The sequence below is a fragment of the Acipenser ruthenus genome, chromosome 39 (genome assembly GCF_902713425.1).
Source record: "Acipenser ruthenus chromosome 39, fAciRut3.2 maternal haplotype, whole genome shotgun sequence".
NCBI classification, from domain to species: Eukaryota; Metazoa; Chordata; class Actinopteri; order Acipenseriformes; family Acipenseridae; genus Acipenser; species Acipenser ruthenus.
This window is the reverse complement of record NC_081227.1, coordinates 3144027-3164611: the sequence shown is the minus strand read 5'-3', so window position 1 is coordinate 3164611 and position 20585 is coordinate 3144027. Positions and strand designations below refer to the sequence as shown.

Here is a 20585-nt window from a genome sequence, read left to right as displayed (position 1 = left end):
TGTTACATGTTCCCATGTGTAAGGTGTGTGTATTGTTTTATTTATTTTTTTAAAATTTTGACCACTTTTTTAAACTTGTAAATATGCATTCCTTGCCTCAATATGGCTTCCCATGTACCTGAATAGACCTCTCAGAACTATATTCCCATCATCCTCCTGCTCACATATGTAACTGAGATGGATTTACCAGTGGGGGGGGTATGTGATAGTTACAGCTGCATTGGCAGAAGGCACAAGGCACAGTCAAGCAATGGCCCCCCTATTAATGTATGTTAGTTCCTGAAAGTAAAACGTGATTCTTCTGCCAAATTCCTTTGTAATCCCAAAGGGCACATTAAAGATGATGTATTTAATTCCTAAAGAAACAAGATCGCCGTACGAGGAGAAACACCGTCAACCCACAGATTGTGTCTGGCTGTTGAGGTTCTTCAAATCCAAAGCATGTCCAGAAAATGCTTGTATCTCTTCAGGGAATCAAAGGGTTGGCTTGTGAAGTTGGGAAGCTTGTGGGTTAGACATACATACAAACAGCATAGGGGAGATAAACAAACTACCAGGCTCTACTGGCCAGGCTCATGTAATTACATGATTTTAACATAAAAAAGAGCACACTCCTCTATTCATGTGTCACTCAAGGCTGATGAACTATTTACTACTAGCGAGGTGTCCCATTACTTATGGGTAGCCCCCCCTTTATATGTTTTTGTTTTTTAATCGTGTTACCATTTTTTTAACTTTAGTTTATTACTTTAAAAGTAACAGATAGAAAACAAAATATAAAACAACACTGGTAATCTCAATTCAAGGGCTTATATATGCTGATGCGCTGGGGAGACCACACTTTGGATGATCCCTGGAGCCAGCATCGCAGCCGTTGTGTGTGCTGATGCGCCAGGGAGGCAAAATAAGCTGATCCCTGGAGCCAGCATTACACTTCAGCCATTAACACCAGACAGAAGGATATCTACATCATCATATGGAAGGAAACATAAATGGATGGAGACACATATGGATCACATTAGTTTACTGTAAAGCTACGTCTTAGTTGGTGCTTATCTTGGCGAGAGCCCAGCATGAAGTTTTAACATCTACTCTCATGTAATGGAAATCATCCTTTATTTTATTTTTTATTTTTTTTGTAAGGGCAAAAGCTTAGCCAAAGACTGGGAACTGACTCATTTGCAGTCACTCTTGTGGACATTTTTCATTTTTCTTTGATCGTTCCAGGTGATAATGTTTTGCTTTCATGACAGACCAGCGTTTCCACTGGTTCAAGCTGGTGTGCTCAGGAGGAGCATGTGTGTAGCCTGTGTGCGGTTCATCCATTACTAAAGGGGCAATTTGGTGTGCAGTGCTTTGACTTTGTTCTTGTTAAGATGACATTATCATTGCTCTGTTCTTCCCTTGATTGTGACCCTCTTAATGCTAAAGTACCATAATCACTAACCAAACTGCATGCAGACAGGCTGACACGCAAACGAGACAGATAGACAGATATAAGTAGTAAATTACCGTTTAACCCTTAACAGTTTGTATACAGAACAAACAAAGTCCAAACATGTGTCTGAGACTGATGCTGACTTTGCATACTGTCATCTCTTTCTGCTCTGTGAGGCACGGTGGGGGGGGTGAGGGGGTTGGGGCTGTGCACCCACTCCCCCTCTGCGCCTCCTCTCTCACAGTGTCAGAGCCTCGCCTGTAAATCAGTTGGACAAACAGATCGGGTACAAAAGGAGTTAGTGTACTTCCATCCCTAGAACGAAGCTCCCCCGCCGTCGAAAATCAGGGGCCCTCGCCGGGAAAGTTGGAATAGTGACGCGCTGGGGCCGCGCAGTGGTACTCATTCCGCGTTTTGACCTTATGCTGCAATAATGGGACTTCAAAACATAGAAGTTTAAATGTAAATGCACGATGTAAATGGTTTGGTTGTATGCTAGGTGCTTTATGTTATCAGAGCCCGAATCAAGCAATCTTATGTTATGACTCCCTAGTTGGCAGAGCAAAAAAGGGACTCTCGGACAACTCGTGTGGTCCTCGGTAGCTATGTGTTATTTAAACAGGTGTGATAGTCGCTTGTTTTAAAAACATCTTTTTTTCAGCAGAAAACTTTAAACTTCCTGTCTTTTCACTAACACAGCGGCTCATAAAATGTGGGTGTATATCGAGGTCAGTTTTTATTGCCGATACTTAGACAACAAATCAAACTGTAAGACTGCTGGCATTTTTCGTTTTCTTTTTAAACGCATTTCTTATCGTCTATAGTTTTAAGGAATCGTGTACTTAAAATCATATTGTGAAATAAATAATTAAATAAATGAGTCTTTTTACGTCGTCATGTGCTGTCATGGTGACAGTGCATAATAAGCAATGGTTTATGCAATACAATTTGTTTGTTTTTTAAAGTTGTTTAATTGCGCCTTTTAGCCTAAGTTGAAAATATCTGGCCAAAAAAAAAAAAAAAAACACCTCATCATCATGTAAACAAACTGGACAAGAACAAAAGCAGCCTTTTTTTAATAGAACCGAGCACACAGCTGAACTATAGGAATGACTACGGTACAAACAATTATTTTTCAATATAATAATAAACCCGAATTCTGACAGCTGTTAGGCTACACAATGGAAAAACCGTGTCGATTTCACTTAACTCAATACCCTTATAGCGTTGTGCACTATACTGCGGGCAGTGTGTAAATAACGAAAAAAAAAACGTACTCAACAGAATGAAACAACACGCAGAGACGCGGGGGAATGCAATCGACTTGAAACGCGCTTTTGAAATGTAACGCAGTGCCCATATAATGATCAAAACAAGCCGCCAATCAATCGTGTCACACAATTATCTTTTTATTGACGACTGTACACGGAAAATAAAGTTTCTGAATGCAGTTTTTGCGCCAAGTTTGTCTTGTTTCCTTCTGTATATTATGTTATGTGATAAACTTAGGCATACTGTTAATGTTCGAGACTGAACATCAGCATTTTCCACACGGTGTCTTTGGGGACTATGCGATTATCCTGGCCGAATCCGTCTTTGTCCCGAATAATATATCTGCGTGGGATGCTAGAAACTTTGGAAAAGCACGCGGCTGAACACTGGGTCCCTGGAGTTATGTCTCTTGATATAGTTATTGTGTGTGTGTGTGTGTGTTAAACTGGTGAATTTAAACAGCGTTCTGGCTAGACAATAAAATATCTAGGACTCACCTGAGAAAGTCCTAACTAACCATATAACATGCCGTTAGTCATAGAAGTACCATTATAATCGGTGCCATCGTTTACTATCATATACTGGATGTAATAATGTGGTATAGTACTGTTAACAGTATGGTTTGACCACGGCTACAGTAACCCTGTAGTATTGTGTATATGGGTAACTTAACATCTGTGAAAGGGTTTGCTCCCTTACCTTCGCTTGTTCTAATTAGCGAGCGGCTGGTATTATATAGGTTCATATTCTTTGGCTGTTTTGTCAGTCTGGAAACCTACATGTTTGTTTTAGTCTTCTACTCTGGACCCTGACGCTGCAGATCGTGTTGTGCTGTAAGTGTGGCCACATGCCGGTGCAGCTCAGCCGCTCCGGCAGCCAAAAGTTAATCTCCCGTGAACTTGTTGGAACCGAATTTTGAACGCGATTGCACAGATGCAGATAATAATGCGCTACACCTGCAGTTATGCTGTTTTTTACCTTCTTAAACAGGGACTTCTCTTTCTCTTAATAAGTAGTGTTTATGTATTTATTTATGTATGTATTTTATGAAATGTGTCTACGTATTCCCCCGTGGCCTAGTCAGTTTCACTCACTGCCTGCTGGTCCCGAGTTTGTTGTGCGCCAAAACATTTCTGCTCGCTATAATGAAAGCGTAAATCATAAATAATGCGCTTAACCCCCTTATGCGATGTGGCACCCCAATTAAAACAAGATACCACGCATTACTTCATAGTCCGCTAACGAATTACCCAGTGTAATACGCATGCGAGGAATTTCGAGCCATATCCTAGCATATGGTGGTGATGAGAGGCCGATCAATCCGATTGCCAGTCTTTGGTATAATGCGTTCCACGTGACGTCACCAGCCCCGGGGTTTAGAGTTTCTAGCTATCTTCTATTACACGCGTATTTGCACCAATAATGTTTTTGATGTTTGACTCTATTTGCTGTTACTTAGGCGTAATCACACAATAACACTGCTATAGGCTCAGCGCCACAAAGCCAGATATGTAGTGTCTGTGTTTCATGCCACCTCACCCCCTGGAGATGGGAGTTATTATATAAAATCTTTCTCGGGGTCAATACCAAGATAGCGCAATACTGCAATACTGCCTAACCCACGCACAGTGCAAGTGGATATCTTTATATGTAAAACCTTCGAGTTACTTAATGGTGATTTTTTTTCTTATTATTGATAAAATAATGTTTGACTTTCAAAAAAACATAAAAAAACAGACATATATATAATCTAGTATAAGTCTAATATTGTTTGCTCACCTCCTGCACAACATGTAGTGCGTGGGAGTTTTTTTTTATTTTTTTTTAAGCGCTGCCCCTTTAAGAACTCGAAAGCTGTGTGCTGTCCCTTGAAACTTGGAAACTTCTGGGAAGTCAGTCTGCGCCGTGGATTGCGATGTTTCTGAAGGAAGTGACGGTATGAATGAAAAAAAAAAAAACAGTCTCCTAAGGAGAAAAACAGAATCCGAAAATTAAAGGCATAGAGTGAGCCACGGAGACGAGGAAAGCGTTCGTGAGACGGCTGATGAATACCGCTGATTTAAGTGAGAATACACACGAATCTCTGCTGTAGAATACACATAAAACAGTATTGCTGAGCTCGTCTGAGATTGCAACCTCAGACACAAAGAAGAGCCACTTTTTTTCTTCTACGTTGCTGAAACTGGAACTATAGTATTGTTAGCCAAAAAAATGATACTTTCTCGCATTGCAAGACCAGAATGGAAGATTTGAAAGCCACCGACTATTCCTGTTATCAGTGGTTGTAAACTTTTTTTTTAAGAAACGCAATTGTGCATTGTTTTGAATTGGTTTGTTGAAGTTAAGGGTCCTTTTTTTTGCGCCCCTGTGTTTTCCCGTCCTCGGTTCGGTTCTGTGGTTTCGTTCGGGTTGTTTTTTGTAGTTGGAATGTTTGCTGTGCGGATCTTGTCCAGTTCAGAACGGATTTCACGGGTTCTCGCGGCGCTCGTCCTCCTGGTTCTTGCTGGGCAGTGTTCAGAGTTGAAGGTGCGGGTCCGATTGTCAGATGGACAGATCACCGAGGAAAGTTTAGAAGCGGACAGCGAGAGGGACTACATCAGTTTGGAGTTTAAACAAGGGGATGGCACCCTCATCACGTTCATCGCAGATATCAGACAGGTAAGAAATCAGTCCAGTGGTCCAGTTTTGCCTATAGCTGTATAGCGCACAAAGTCACCCCATTAAAGACGTATCTATCTTCCTCTCAATACACGTGTTGATTCAATGGGCAGATATAGGCTACGTGTAGGACTTAGTTTTCGGGTTTTATTTTTGATCACGTGATGTCCCTTTAAACATATTTCGAGCCGATTCGCTTTCTTAATCAAACACTAATTACCAAATGAAGTTGTTTCTTTTTACCCTTGTATCTTGATTGAGTTCACAAACGACGTGCCTTGATCTCACCTGATTCTGTTTGAACCTGCGTTTCATTCTGGCGCTATCGCCGAATTCACCTTTCCACTCCGTTAGTTCCTAGTTGTGCGTCGCTAATTTAAACAATCTGGTATTCAGTTAAGGCTTAACAACCATTCATTAAGGTTTAAAGGGAGGAGAGAGATGGAAAGTAGAAACCGAAAACTAGAAGACCTAGCTAAATGTAGTGCATTTTCAGACAACTTTCAGTTAATTTGAAGCTAATAACTGAAAGTTGTTGACATAGGCAGCAGTGTGGAGTAGTGGTCAGGGCTCTGGACTCTTGACCAGAGGGTCGTGGGTTCAATCCCAGGTGGGGGACACTGCTGCTGTACCCTTGAGCAAGGTACTTTACCTAGATTGCTCCAGTAAAAACCCAACTGTATACATGGGTAATTGTATGTAAAAATAATGCGATATCTTGTAACAAGTGTAAGTCGCCCTGGATAAGGGTGTCTGCTAAGAAATAAATAATAATAATAATAATAAAGTATTTGAATGTTCCACAAAGTGATGTGAAATATACAAATAACCCATGTTACTACAGTCTTAACTAGAAGGAAAAGGATTAAGCATTTTATTTAACATACAGAAAAGAACATGTTATTGCAGTATGTTTGTTTTATTTCTGCATGTTTTGTTTGTTTGTACATATTGAATTAAGTAAACTGTGTTGTGACTTTGTAATCCCTGACCCGAATAAACATGCCGAGACAGTTCATGGAAACCTGTCATAAAGCTGCTCCATTGCAAGCAAGATTAATAAGTCATTTATACCGCAGCGACCTGGTTACGAATTTGTCATCGGAAATCCCCAACCGAAACTAACTCGCTGACTAGTGAAGATCTGCACATTTCGCAGCCAGAAGTGGCTTTAATATTTACCAAGTTCGTCCAGTTTAAAAATGAGTTCCAACTTGTTGTAATGTTTCGCGAGGGACATTGTTTTTTGTAGGGCACAATTCATGCCTATTCTGTTTTGTTTTCAGTAGAGTGATGCTCTTTGGTTAAGATACTGTGCAAGTTGAGTTTCCCATTTAAGAGATGCCTTAGACTAGGGGTCACAGTGCCAAGCCACAAAATCACTTTGGACCATTGTGAAAACAGTCTCCCCACTGTACTGGGTAGCATGAGATAAACACTGGCGAGGGTGGATAGCTGTGGTTTCTGAATTCCACCAATCTGCTTGGGTTAGCAGAACACTGTACCCGTTTATAGACCTTTGAGAGAGGGACGGACAGAGAGAGAGACCACAAACCCCAGTTCATAGTGCTAAACCAACCAAAACTGTTACTGCAATCCCCTAATGTGAATGCAACGCGCCTGCCTCTCGCTGAAGCGTACACCTGTTTTAAAACTATTTCATGATCACAACGCTTTCAGAAAGAATGGCTCTGTTCCAGTGAAAAGTTGGCACCTTTTACACTGTTTGGGATACAAACTACTGTATAATCAGCACAGAAAAGCAATGCCCTCTAATTTGCTTATTACTAGTTTATCATAAAAAATGTATTTAAAGCTTAGAAAATCTAACAAAGTACAATTCTACTAGAAACTGGTACTGGATTTATAAGACAACATAAACAGTTTACCACAATGGTATCACATTTTTATAATATTGTATTCATCTCTGGCTTGAGAAAGTTTTCATCCTAGTACTGTTAGGTTGTAACTTCGAATATCCAGTGTAAAATAAGTCTTATTATACTAAATACTTTCTATTTATTGCCATGCGAACAATTAGGGATGTGCCAAAACTCCCCAGAGCATGTATTTACCCCGCAAGCAAGGCTGATGTGTAAACCTCGAATAAGGATTGCAAGGAGACCCTTTCGTCCCTCCCGCCCTCAGCTCAAATCATTAACTTGCTAAACTTTCAGTTCTGGAATGTGCATTCCGTCCCCAAACCTAGCATTGCGATTCCTGGCCTGATCTGGTATACGTTTTACAGGCATGCTGCCAGACCGGGAGACCTGGGGCTTAGGAGAAAGTATTAACTCTTAGCTATACAGCTTGAAAACGTTTACATCAGTCCTAAGTCCTAGTATGACGCACCAAACACCTGCCTATCGTCCAATCTTCCTTGGGGTTCAGAGACACAGAGGTAATTTGTGGCTTGGAAATTACAGTGCGCTGTCACAGCATGTTTCAGTGTCAGACAGCAGCCCAGAGGAAAGGGGTGGTCTGTGGAACAATACCATTCAATTTTGAAGCATTTATTTAATTGACCGATGTTGTCGCACAAGTTTAAACAACAATACAGGCGGTTTGAAATTAGATACTTTAAAAGTTTTCTTTATGGACGGAGTTTCAGGTGTCTTTTTCGCCTCCGAGCTGTTGGAAGCTAGCCATCTCTGCTACTATGACGTCATTCGAACGCCCATACAGTAACCTACCCTAGAACCCAACTGAATTCCGTTTATAAACCCACTGTGGAGTGATGAGCATTTTAATGTGCTGCTCAAGTGAGGGAAAAAGCCTCCCTTGGAGTTTTCCAACAAAGTTTTGACTACGACACAACCCCTTCTCATTTAAGATTGTGCTTTTGCACAGTTTTGTTGAACTCAAGTTCTTTAAGCTCAGCTGGACCACCCCCCCAAGACGTTGATGTCTTACTTTTGATCCCACGCCATTTTATCCTTGCCATCAGACTTCAGAGTCTGTTTCTCATGAAAGTGAAATATTGGATTCGTCAGCTTCTCTTGAAGAAGGAAGTGTTAGTTGTACCTTCATAAGGGGTGGTTTTCTACCTGCAGGCAGCACTAGGGTTATTGTGTGAATTGATTGATTGCTAGAGCTTTGACCTGTTGCCTTTGTCTTGTCACCTTCAACCTTCCACTTTTAACCGCATCTGTACTGAGGTCACACTTTAAGTGTTTGTAACCTGGCTCAGGTTTCTAAAGTTAACAAACTACACCTTAAAAACAAGTTTAAAAGCCCTAATCGCAGTTCACCTCCAAACCTTTGCCCAGAGCACTACTGAGTTTCTTTTTCGTACAATGTATTGCGTAAAATTGTAGAACCCGAAAGGCTGATCTCGTATCGCAATTATACCACTTTGGCTGGGTCTTTACTTTCTACAGCCCTTTTTAATCAAGTTGTTGTTTAGGTCTGGGGTTTTGGTGAAAAATGCGATCTGAATAAACCATTTATTTGTCTCATTTTCGTGCCGGTTCAGATGTCTGACATGCTGGCATCTAAGCCCCGAGTTCTTTTTGTTTAACCACAGAAGTTTAAGCAGATGCTGTCATTGTTCTGCAGTGATCTGCTGTTTCCACAAACTGAGCCAGAAAGAAAGGACCTGCTCTCTGTCGTTCATTTTTTAACATCTTCTCCCTGAGTCATGCATACATTAGTTTGTCAATTGCATGCTGACTGAGTTCCCCTTGCAGACCAAGGGAAGGAAGTAATCTTTACATGTCGGCTGACTGTGAATAACTTCCTTCACAGCTTGTCAATATTGTCAAACATCCAGTGATGGAAATAAGACTCCCAATACATTGCAGTTTCCCCCAAGCTTGATTAGCCACAGTGTATTGGTAACAAGCTCAGGTGTATCCTATTAAACTCGTAGCAAAACCAGGAATGGATTGAACTGTGTTGTAACTAGTGACCCTGTCCTTGGAGCTCACTTTTGGCTCTTTCAGTCCATGATATTGTTACAACCAGGTCCTTGACACCTCAGTTAAACAGTGATAGACCTGTTTGGAAGCAAGCTCTTGTCTTCTGAATTCAGTGAATTAGGACATGGCTGGAATGAGGTTTGGTCTAATTGGAAAGAGCTGCAGCTCGTAACTAAAAACCAAGGCTTTCAAAAGGGTTGAAATTGGGGTTTCCTGCATCTTAGTACCATTGCTGAGGGTTGCACAGTAAGATTACAGCTTGACCGTTAAATTGAGTTAGAAGAACTCACAAAGTGTCAAGAAGTAGCACTAACTTCATCTCTAGTGTTGTCTTTGAAACATACTGCATATTCCAAGCCATCTTCAGCAGATGAAAAGGAATAATATTGACTTTGCTGTTAAGGTAATGGATTTTAAAACGCTTGGTTAGAAATCCTTTAATCCAATTAATTAAGAAATCAATGGCATCCCAATCAATTTCACCTAAAAGGGAAGGCGTATTGGGAAACATGCTGCCTTGTGTGTGTTTGCTCATTTTCTTAATTTAGAGTCGTCTTATCGCAGTAAAGAAAGTTGGAGAATGGAACGTAAGGCAGGAGTTGAATCCAGACCCTTTGTTATTGAAGGTGATCAGGGACCGTGGATGGGGTATTCGTCTCGGTTCTGCTGATGTCATTCTGTCGGCTGCTCTCCTTTAAAACAGCAAGGACCTGCTTGGAAATCTAAAACACATGTACACCCAGCAGGGTTGGAAGCTGTTGTGGTCTAGCTCTGATTACAGATTTCATTTGTTCTGCAGAGCACTGCTCAAAAGCATTTGTGGTCAGGAAGCTTGCTACACACACAGCTGCCAATTCTGTGCAGCACCAAGGACTGAATAATTGAGGTTGTAAGGTTGAGAAAGAAAAAAAAAAAAGCAATTTGCAGTTGCCTAAGTCTTTGAGTTAATGTGGTTAGTTGAAAGTAGGTCAACGCTGCATACAAAATATTGCAGGTTGAACCACTGGTATACCTGAACTTGAACACACACATATTTAAAATGTTTAAACCACAAGCAGGAAAATATAGACTTAACTGAAAACTGAAAGTAGTCACTTTTATGTAAGTTTGTATGCATCTTTGTTTAAACATATGTGTGCCATATTCCAGGGTAGTACACCTATGTATTGCAAATAATTATACATGAATAATTAACTAAAGACAACAGTTATAGGCTAGGCTATTTCACTTTGAATCTGGTAAGAGATTCGATTAGCTGTTCAGAAAGTAGCTAGGGGGGTTTCCAGCAGCAGCTGATGCTGACGTGAGAGTGCTCCTGTCGGCTCACAAAAAATTACAGCTGGAAGAAAATCTTCGAGCCCCGACAAAATCCTTCAGCGCACATTGTGTATGCGTGCAACTGTTCTGCAGCACTGGCCTATATCTCTGCATGCTTTCTGGATCTTTTTCCCTCCCACGATTCTGATGGTCTTCATGTGGGATGTGTTTTGAGGACCTACTTATTTAAATTTAATTGCAATGACTCCACGGCTGAGCTGTGTTCTCTGCGGTGTTTCTTACTGACGTGTTAACTACGTCCTGTAGGGGCAGAGTGTTGCAGGGGGGCAGGTTAATAGTTACACCCTGGGGTACCAGATGTACAGTATTCTGAGGTTAGACATGATTCTTAGAGCTCTAGGGATGCCACAGGGGTTTCAAACAGTTCAAAGTTTTAAAAAGTCACCAGGATGCGTTGACTGAAACAGAAAATGATGACGTGAATCTAAACAAGCTCACATTAGTTCAGATAACTCTGCTGCTTCACACCCATGCCGGAGTTACTCTCTGGTATTGTAGCAAGACTGTGTTCAGCACTGTGCAGGGAAATGTTTTTGCAATGGAAAGATGTATCTGGAATATAGTTTTAATAGACGGATAAACAGACTTTAATCCCGTTCCAATGAAATTTACTGAGGGATTCACTGTTCTCTTCTGAGTAAATCATTCATTCTGTCATTTCCTGATTCAGTGCCAGGTCCTGCACTACACTGTGAAACACCCGTTGCTCCATATCTCCTTGAAGGGGAGCCAGGTAGCATTTAAAATGAGACGTAAATCACTGCTGAGAAAGACCTGGCAATAGTCTCTGTGGTGGTTTGTTTGTGTTATCATGTTCTTGTATTAAGTGTATTAAGTGGTTAATTTAATGGTGCCTAGTTTCTTTGTTAATTACATGTCTACAGAAAAACACCTCATTCTAAATTCCCATGGAAGTCACGGTGATCTACATCATAAAGGATCGCTCTAGTTTTTAAGAAAAAAAAAATAACCAATGTTAATGTATCATTAAACGTGGATGAACCACCAAAATTAAAACCAGTACAAATTCAGTGTCTGCTCTGCTCTAGAGAAAAGGATTGAGAAAACCTGGAACTGTATTGTAGATGCCTCCATTCCAGTCATTTGTAGTTTAGCAGACGTATGGTTTGTACTTTGCATGTTGAGCAACAGGATTTGATTTCAGCCATGAAATTAAATTTGTACAAGATCAGCATTTCGCTTAATCAATTTGCCAAGGGCTGCTGCAGCAGAGGCAAAATGCGTGTGGCAACAGATCTGCACTCTGATGAATTAATATAGATCGGGCTTGGCAAATGCATCAGTGGGGTTTCAATCAGTTAATTGCATTTTTCGGTGTGTTGTTCAGGGATGGGAGTTGCAGTGCAGCTGTCTGTAGTTTCGCCACTGTACTAATCTATCTCTCGCACCAGTTCCATGCAGAGGGTGAGCAGTGTTGGCACTGGCTGCCCTGTGCTCTGCCTGATGAGCCAGCCAAGCCCGGCTGCTTGCAGAACCTACTCTGCATCTCGTTCTGTCTCCTTCATCCATAATTCAAGAAGCAGGCGCGTTCTGTGTTGTCCTTTTGGTCCCATATGACGGTGCATACCTCGGTCCTATATTACAGCATGTAAAGGAAGCCTCACGATCCATTGACGCACGATGCATCGCTGCATCTAAACTATTTCCTGCCTTTTGAGCTGCATTGTTCCCACTGTTCAGGGGAGTGGGTTAAAGGTCTCTCTGGCTGCTCTGCCTTCAAAGACTTTTCAAAAGGGGAATTATAAACGAGGAGAAGTTGAACAAGCCAAGTGCAAAGTTTAGGGCAAAACTGTGAGTTCATGTTGTACTGGATCTCAGACTGTGTGACTCTCCAGTGAGAGGTGGGCTGGTTACTCCACAGTTTGTCACAGCCACTCCCTTTTCCTGCAAGTTCAATAGCTGACTCACACTTGAAGTTCCCAGAACTCAGATAGCAGGGACAAGTAAAGGTAGTGTGATTGTTGGAAAGGAGCCCTCTTCACCACACCTTCCTGCTCTTTCACACAGGGATTGGGAGTCAGGATCCTTATCGTGAATCACAAAACCTGGGAATACTATTGGGAAATAAAGAAACACTCACTATACCTCTTCTGAATCTCACTTGCAGGTCACACTGACCTTCCTCAGGTTTTCACTTCACTCCTCAAGCAGACCTAAAAAGGAAAGTTTTACGCAGAAACTAGCATCGCTCACATGTGCTGAAAATCCACCATTAACATACCAAAGGCAATGGTGAGCGATACGCCGTCCTTATTTATATAGTAGTACCACTAGCACCAGTCTATATGATCAAATTGATGAAGACAGTAGCAGATTGTTGGTCTCTGGGATGGGAATAAGACTCCTGTTGCATAGCAGTTTGATCCATTCCTGGTTTTAAAACAAGCTTAATAAGACACACCTGAGCTTATTACCTATACACTGTGGCTAATCAAGCTTGTATTAAAACCTGGAATGCTATGCAGTAGGAGTCTTATTTCCATCCCTGTGTTTACTTGACAAGAGTATGGAATAACAAACCGCACATGCAGCGGCACAGTACAAAAAGCTTTTTTTTTAAGCTGCTAGAGGGACAGAGAGCCGTAATTAAAACGTATTGCTAGGGTTACAAAGCTAGTGACTGTCCAGTTGCCCTTTTCTGCTGCTTACTGTAGATCCAGTGTAGAATAATTTCCACTTTGCCTCTTGAGGAGGAGGAGGAGGAGGAGGAGGAAGAGTTGGTTGTTTTGTAATTGGAACTCCTTCAACCGTGAACGATCCTGTGACATCACTCCAATCGGGGGCGGGGTTTCATGCTACATTTCCCATGATTTCCATTCATGCAGGTTTGGGCTGCTTACTTTATCTGCAAATACGTGTAACAAAAACACCCAGATAACTGCTGGAAGAGCTGCTGTGGGCGCTTGAAACCGATCCTTTCTTTAAAATGAAACTTTAAAATGAAACTTCCGTTCATGCACCTTATTCCTGGTGTTTTGAGATCGAGACCAGAGTAATGGCAAATCTCCACCCGACACTTCAACTGCTGCGTTAGTCACACAGGGGAGGGTGAGCCATGCCAGTTCTGTAGCTGTAGTACATGCTTATCACAAAATAGCAATGGCTGAAGTGTAATTAATTTGAGAAGGAAAATGCAACGAATGTGCTATTACTACATCATCTCACGATGGGTTCAAACGAATCCAGTTGAAGCAATTCAAGTTAATCCGTTCGTATTTTGACGTTCCAGTTTTAAGCTTTTTTAACCCTCACTTTCTCCTGTTTTAAAAGGTGTCTCTCCGCCTCTCCTTTCATCACAGGCTCATTTAGAAGTAATTACAGTGATATTCTTATTGGATTACACAGATTAGCTCTAGGAGATGCATTACTGGAGAGCGCAGTAGCAGGTTGGGACGCTCCCGTCACTTTCACTGGCTCCACTCCTAACTCTCATTAGCTGAAACACATGTCCTCACATTTTAAAGTCTGGGAGAACAAGCACGTTCTTTTCTTTCTGTACACTCCACAATGTTTCTTCTTTGTTTTAGACACAATCGCAGTTTGTTTTTCTTCTTTTTTTTTTTTTTTTGTTTGTTTGCATGACCTGGTTGAATAACCAGCTGGGACATCACACCACCCAAGAAGCTTCCCTGGGCCCCGTCGTTCCTGCGTGGAGAAACTGGGACATTTCTGTTCAAAAAGCGCATGAACACTTGTCAACCAATTAAGACCTGTGGGGCTGGCACAGTCAATGTATTGAAAGAGGGAGCAGAGACAGAGATGTCAAGTAAACCCGCTCATGATTTCTACAATGATCTGTAATTGAAGAGGCCCATGCTAGAGCAGGCTACACAGTGTCAACTGATTCACAGAACTTGAACTCCTGAGTTAAATAGCTGCCTGGCTGCCACCCTAGCTTGACTGTGCGGCTCTCTCTCTCTCTCTCTCTCTCTTTCTCTCTCTCTCTCTCTCTCTCTCTCTCTCTCTCTCTCGTCGCACTTGCTCCTGGCTGACGGTTTGCAGCCTGCGGAAGGATGTTGTTCAGTAAAAGAGGAAGTAGTTGGCACGGCTTTCACACCATTAACTGTGTTCTCAGAACAGCAAAGTCAGTCTGTGGTTTTTCTGTGTGCTAGCCATGGAAGTGAGACCTGCTGAATATCTCTCCCTCTCTCTACTGCCTTTTTAATAGGCTTGTGGCAGCTATTCTTTTTTTGGGGGGACTAGTCCCTCCTTGTGGCTTTTCTTTTATATTTAAAAAATCAAAGGAGGGATTTGCCTCCAGTGATCCACTGTTCACAGAGGGTTGGGGTCCCGAAGGACTTGGAATTGGAATTGACCTCAACAGCATTGTATTGTGAAGACAGGACAGCACTGTGCAGGCAGTCAGTCAGTGGGAAACAGCTTCATTCCTGCAGCTCTGTGAGGAGACACAACCTGTCGGCACGCTGCTTACCTTCCTGTTTAGTCTGTCACTAGGCTGCTTTCCCTGTTGCTTTAGAGTGCTATGGGATTACCCATCTCCCTTTCATCTTCGCGGGAAGGGAGTGGAGTGCCGGGCTTCTCCAATCTCAGCTGTAGCTTCTCCTCTTGTTATCTGAGTCTAGTGTTACTTTGTTTATCTGCTTCTTTCTGACAGAGCCCCTCACCAAAGTGTGAAACCCTAATCTAACAGGGATACGACAGCAACAGAAATGTCAGTCACAATCCTGCTTTATGAAGTGTTCTGGTTGAGTTTAAACTCATTCGGGTAACAGATGAAAAGAAGTCAGTCAAATACTTATTGCACACAAGAGTAAATCAAGCGATTGTTGCCAAGGGGCATGTGTTTATCTTGTTGGTTGGAGCTTTCTTATCTCCCTGCTGTATAATAAAGCACATCCGGGCCAGGTGCTGTATGAAACACATAAAGCATGTCGGTGAGACAGGAACGCTGACGTTTTAATAGCTGCTTGGCGGATAGATTCTCTTGTGTGCCGCCACCCTGGAGGCAAAAGTGCAGCCCTTCTCCCAGGAAGAGACTGGGCAGAGACTGGGCTCCCACCCCCCAGAGAGGGTCTGCCGGGCACGGCTGGACCTTCTGGGAGGTCTGGAAGGTTTATTGCTCCCTCACCTGGAGGGGATGAACTTGGACCTCCCTGGAAACGACCGCCTTCATTATTTTTTGCACTGCATTTGGAGCTTTGTAAATGTTTTAAAACTGTCTGTCCATCAGAAAATAATAAAAAGCATTCTGAATTTCCACTTTTACTTGTGCCTAATTATTTCACAGTAGCGGCCGTTCTGTTATTACCCAGCCAGTGCAACTATATAGCAGTTCCTTAGTTTCTCTTATGCTGTGAAGGGTAAATGGCTCTCTCTTAATGTAGTAGTTTAATCAAAAGAGTCCGCGGCGATGGCAGAAGTAGGCTGGTCCATGTTCCACTAAGACTTGCTGGAGATCATTCCATTAAAGGCAAAAGAATGGTAACTTCTGCATTGCAATGTGAGAGAGAGAGAAGCAAAGCAAGCCAGAAGCAAGCCTAGGAAAGACCCGACCACTTTGACCGTGCTCTGCACTTTCTTAGCAATCATTGCACTGGAACGAATGCAATGTTTTTAAAATGAAGTGCAGTAACAATAATATTTGCACAGATTGACTCTGTAGTGTTGACGTTATTCAGTTCTAGGACTTGCTGTTGGATTGCTGACGCCATTTTGTCTTGTGCAGGATGTGAAGGTGTTCCGCTCGTTGATCCTGGGCGAGCTGGAGAGGGGGCAGAGCCAGTACCAGGCGCTGTGCTTCATCACCAGGCTCGACCACAATGAGATCATCCCCAGCGAGTCCATGGCCAAGCTGAGACAGGTGAGGGTTACCCAGCAAGGACCCTGCCCCCAGCTCTAGCGTACACAGCTACAGAGGTAGTGACGCAGGGTTTGGTTTGTTGGTTTATTTCAGAAAAACCCGCGTGCGATCCGGACGGCAGAGGAGGAGAGGGGGTTGGAGCAGATGACCATGAATGTGGCGGTGAACTTCAGCAAGGCATCGCAGCTCAGCGGACACATCCACAACGTCTGTGCAGAGGCACAGGAGGCCATCTACACACGAGAGGCTGACGTCAAGTACTGGCTGGAGAGAGGTAGGGCGTGGGGAGGAGGGGGTGGGGTGAGCACAGAATCAGCGATCTCTCTGTATTCAAATTGTTAAACAACGTATGGCATTATCATTTTGACTGCTAATGAAGTTACATGCCTACCTTCTGGTGCTTCTCAGGTTTTTATAATACCGCTGTGAAAGAAGCTTAACTAGCACTGTAGTAACCTCTCCAGGACACCTTACAGTAATGATATTCCATTTTGTAATCAGGACTGCTATTGCTGAAGAGTCAAGCTGGCTCCACGAACCCATTTGATTTGTGACCACCACTGCCGCCTAATCTACCTAAACGCTTCCTCTGTGTGTGTGTTCCGCTGTAGGCGTGGACGGCTCCATGTTCGAGATCCTGCCCCAAGCCGTGGACTTCCCTGCGCTGCAGGGCTGCCAGTCCAGCACGGACCTGTGGAGGCCCTGCACCTGCAGCTACAGCCTGAAGCTTGAGTGGTACCCCTGCCTGCTCAAGTACTGCCGCAGCCGGGATGCCACCGGTAAGATGACCCCCTACAAGTGCGGCATCAAGAGCTGCCGCAAGGGATACCAGTTCGAGTACTTCGTGCCACAGAAACTGCTCTGCCTCTGGGACGAGGAGACCTAGCTTCCACCGTCCTCGTGAAGCTCCTTTGTGGATTCTTTTGCTATCATTAAATTATTAGTGTATTTTTGTTTTTATATACATTGGAGCTGTGACATTGAAATCCCAGCAGGTGTGCAGCAGCTGCAGGAGCATGCACTGGCATGTGCCTCTGCAAGTTGCTTCACTCGATGCACAATCTCAGTGCTGGAGCAGCCATATACACTGATCCCTAACGCTGTGAGATCCTGCACACCTTAGGACCAGTTTGCTGGCTTTGTTCACATTGACTGCACCTGTAATGTAATATACCTGCCTGGATACCTGCGCAGTGTTGTTTTCTTGGAGAGGAGTCCACAGGTTTTGCAGGTTTCTCCTAAGATCCTGTACAATACAGAGGCAGCCTGCTCTTCACATTGAAGTGCAGTGGTGCAGTGCTTTGGACTGTGCAGGTTCGTACTTAAGATGCAATCTAACCACAATCACAAATGGAAACTCCAGACAGACTCTTGCACAGTTACAGTTGCTTTAAAGGACCTCAAACATGCAGGTTATTGTCAATTGCAGACTAACATGTTACACAGAAGGTATGATGGGTGAGCATGTTTTTACAGCCTTGCGTCCAAAACGAATTTTAACCGCACGGCCAGTAACGTTAATACAGAGGTCCTTCAAATTCTTTAAACATTTCTTAAAAGCCTGTATATATGTTTTGGAGGTCTTAGGAGAGTGTTTATTCAGCCTGCAATCTCAAAGCCTGCATTCACTGGGTTTAGCAGAGTGCTAGTGAAACTGGCTCCTGCACAACGACTGGGTCAGAACTTTTGGATCGCTAGAATGTAGGAATGGAACCAAATCAAAATGGAACACGTTCCAATAATAATGGAACATGTGCCATTATTGCTTGATAATGATTAGATCTAGAGAAACCTCTCTTCTTCTATTGCCTAGACTAAGCCCCCTCCATCCTCAGATCTTTACAGAAGTGCTCTTGATCAGCAGTGGGTGCAGTTCCCTGTGTTGCTGTGCCTATAGGATGCACAACATTAAACTGCCCCTACCTTACAATTCCACTTGCTATAAACTTTTTATACTGTTTGAGTATCGATATGAAGTTGAAGAATTCTGCTGCTTGTAACAACTTTTTGAGCATTGCTCCGTTTTGAAAATCTTGCCGCAAAAGCTGAACGACAGGGACTTGTGTATAACAGGGCTACCCCGCGGTCTAATTGAGATATTCGGGGGATCAGAAAAGATCCGGCTGGAGGATTAAGTTCTCCACAATGACGGCGATCCGAGGTTTAACCAGTCTGGCTACGTGTCGGATACAGTGGCCAGCTTCCACTGTGTGTTCGTTTCAATGACTCACTTTATTGGGGTGCAGTCATGCGTGACAGTCCTGTCTACTACCAAGTCCAGCAGTGACAGCGGTAGGGGAGGGGAGGGGAGGGACCATTTAGTTTTGGGGTGCATTTCTGCCCCAATCTAGAATAACAACATATTTCTGACATCACAAGTTCAGTAAAAAGTGAAACATCAATTGAAGACCATTGCACTGGCAAAATGTCTTCTACAGGCAACTGGGACTGGAATTAGATACAAGCAAGTGCTTCCTACCCATCATTATTCCATGTGTTCAGTAATCATTCACATACTGCAGAGGGGGACTCTGTAGGGAAACAACAGCGTGGAAGCAGCAGGAGACCCTGAATGAGCCGGCGTCACAATAAACAGTCCAGGGAGGGTTATGGGATTCTCTGCGCCCTGTGGATAGTGAGCAGCTCTGATGAGGCAGACAGCGCAGGGTTTACAGTGCAAAATCTTTCACCAGAAAGCAGGTGCACTCAACACAGTTGAAAAGTCACACAGTCACATGGTTTCTCAAGCACGGCTGGGGTCAATTCCAATTCCTTCGAAGGAATTTCTATTTTAGAGGCATTAATAATTGTGGTGTTTGTTCAACTGCTTTCATTTGAAGCCAGTTTAATTGACTAACAAACAGGGACTTCAATTAAAGTAATGTGTTGCCACTGTGAGAAGCTAATTTGTGATCACTGATGCGTTGGATCTGATTAGAAGGGAATTGGAATTGGAATCGGGGAGGGTTTTAAAAAGGAATTTGAAATGAAAAACGGAAATTGATCCCAACCCTATTCTCAAGACCAGGAAGCAAAAAAAAAAACAACTAACAAAAATTGAAGATGACAGCCATTACTTTGTAAATATTTTAAGGCAAATTATTATTTTTGGTACATGAAAGATTTCTGGAATACCTGAAACCTCCAAACGTCCGCACATATCATGCAGACGCTCTGATGAAGTCAGCGTTCATTTGTTTTATAACGGTACCGCAAATGAAATCAAACAAACCACTTTAAAGAAACCTGGCAGGTTCACCAATAGAACTGGTGCCCACTGGCCAGACTGGGAAACTACTGGAGTGGGAAACCCAGTAGCTGTTTTCTTCCTTGTACGTACTTGAGGTGGTTTACAAGAAAAGAATGCAAAACACAATGTTTCTGTTTGTGTAATGTCATTTTAATATACTGTATATATCAATAACTACAAAAGCCAAAAACGTGGTCTTGTCTGTATAAAACACTAAAAAAACTGCCATTTTATGTTTTTAAGTGCCTTAACTTGAGCTATAAAGCCTTGACTACTTCTTTGAGTCACAGACAGAATTATTTTTGTATTAAAATATTGTGTTGTGGGGGGGAGGAGTTTATTTCAGAAAAATGAAGTAATTTGTAAAATATATAAATATATATAAATATATCATTTATAATCCAAATTAAAAAAAGGCTTCTTTTTTGTGCGTTGTGGGTGTACAAGTTTGTTCATGAAAATTTGATTGAGTGGAAAAGCGACAGGTGAAGAAACGAAAACAAAAGGGAATGAACTGTTCATTTCAAATCCCATGTTCCCAAAGAGGGGTGTTTAAAGTGTGTCTGTGGTAGGTGGACTTGTGAAACAATTACCAAGTAATGATTGTGAGCTAACTTCACAAAACCTCTGTGCAATGAAGGCATTCCAGATGTTTAATTGTGGTGCTCTGGCGCCACCTGCTGGACATAAATATCCTTTTTTTCTTCTATACATTAGATTAAAAATAACATTATATCCCACACAGACCCAATATTATTTTTTTATAAAAAAAGGCTAATTAAATGAAGTGGCTAAGTGTTATTTTATGTATGTAACTCATTATTTAGTAGACATTTGTGGATCCATCGTCTAAAGGGGATTTATTAC

At 42.5% G+C, this 20585-nt stretch overlaps 1 protein-coding gene across 1 annotated transcript; it reads left to right on the top strand.

Annotated features, from left to right (window-relative positions):
- The first annotated feature begins 4559 nt into the window (after window positions 1-4559).
- Window positions 4560-19515, top strand: LOC117966623 (out at first protein homolog). Its single transcript, XM_034913036.2, has 4 exons — window positions 4560-5368; window positions 16334-16468; window positions 16562-16742; window positions 17080-19515. The coding sequence occupies exons 1-4, from the start codon at window positions 5138-5140 to the stop codon at window positions 17352-17354; spliced, it is 822 nt and encodes a 273-aa protein (XP_034768927.2). The 5' UTR covers window positions 4560-5137; the 3' UTR covers window positions 17355-19515.
- The last annotated feature ends 1070 nt before the right edge of the window (window positions 19516-20585 follow it).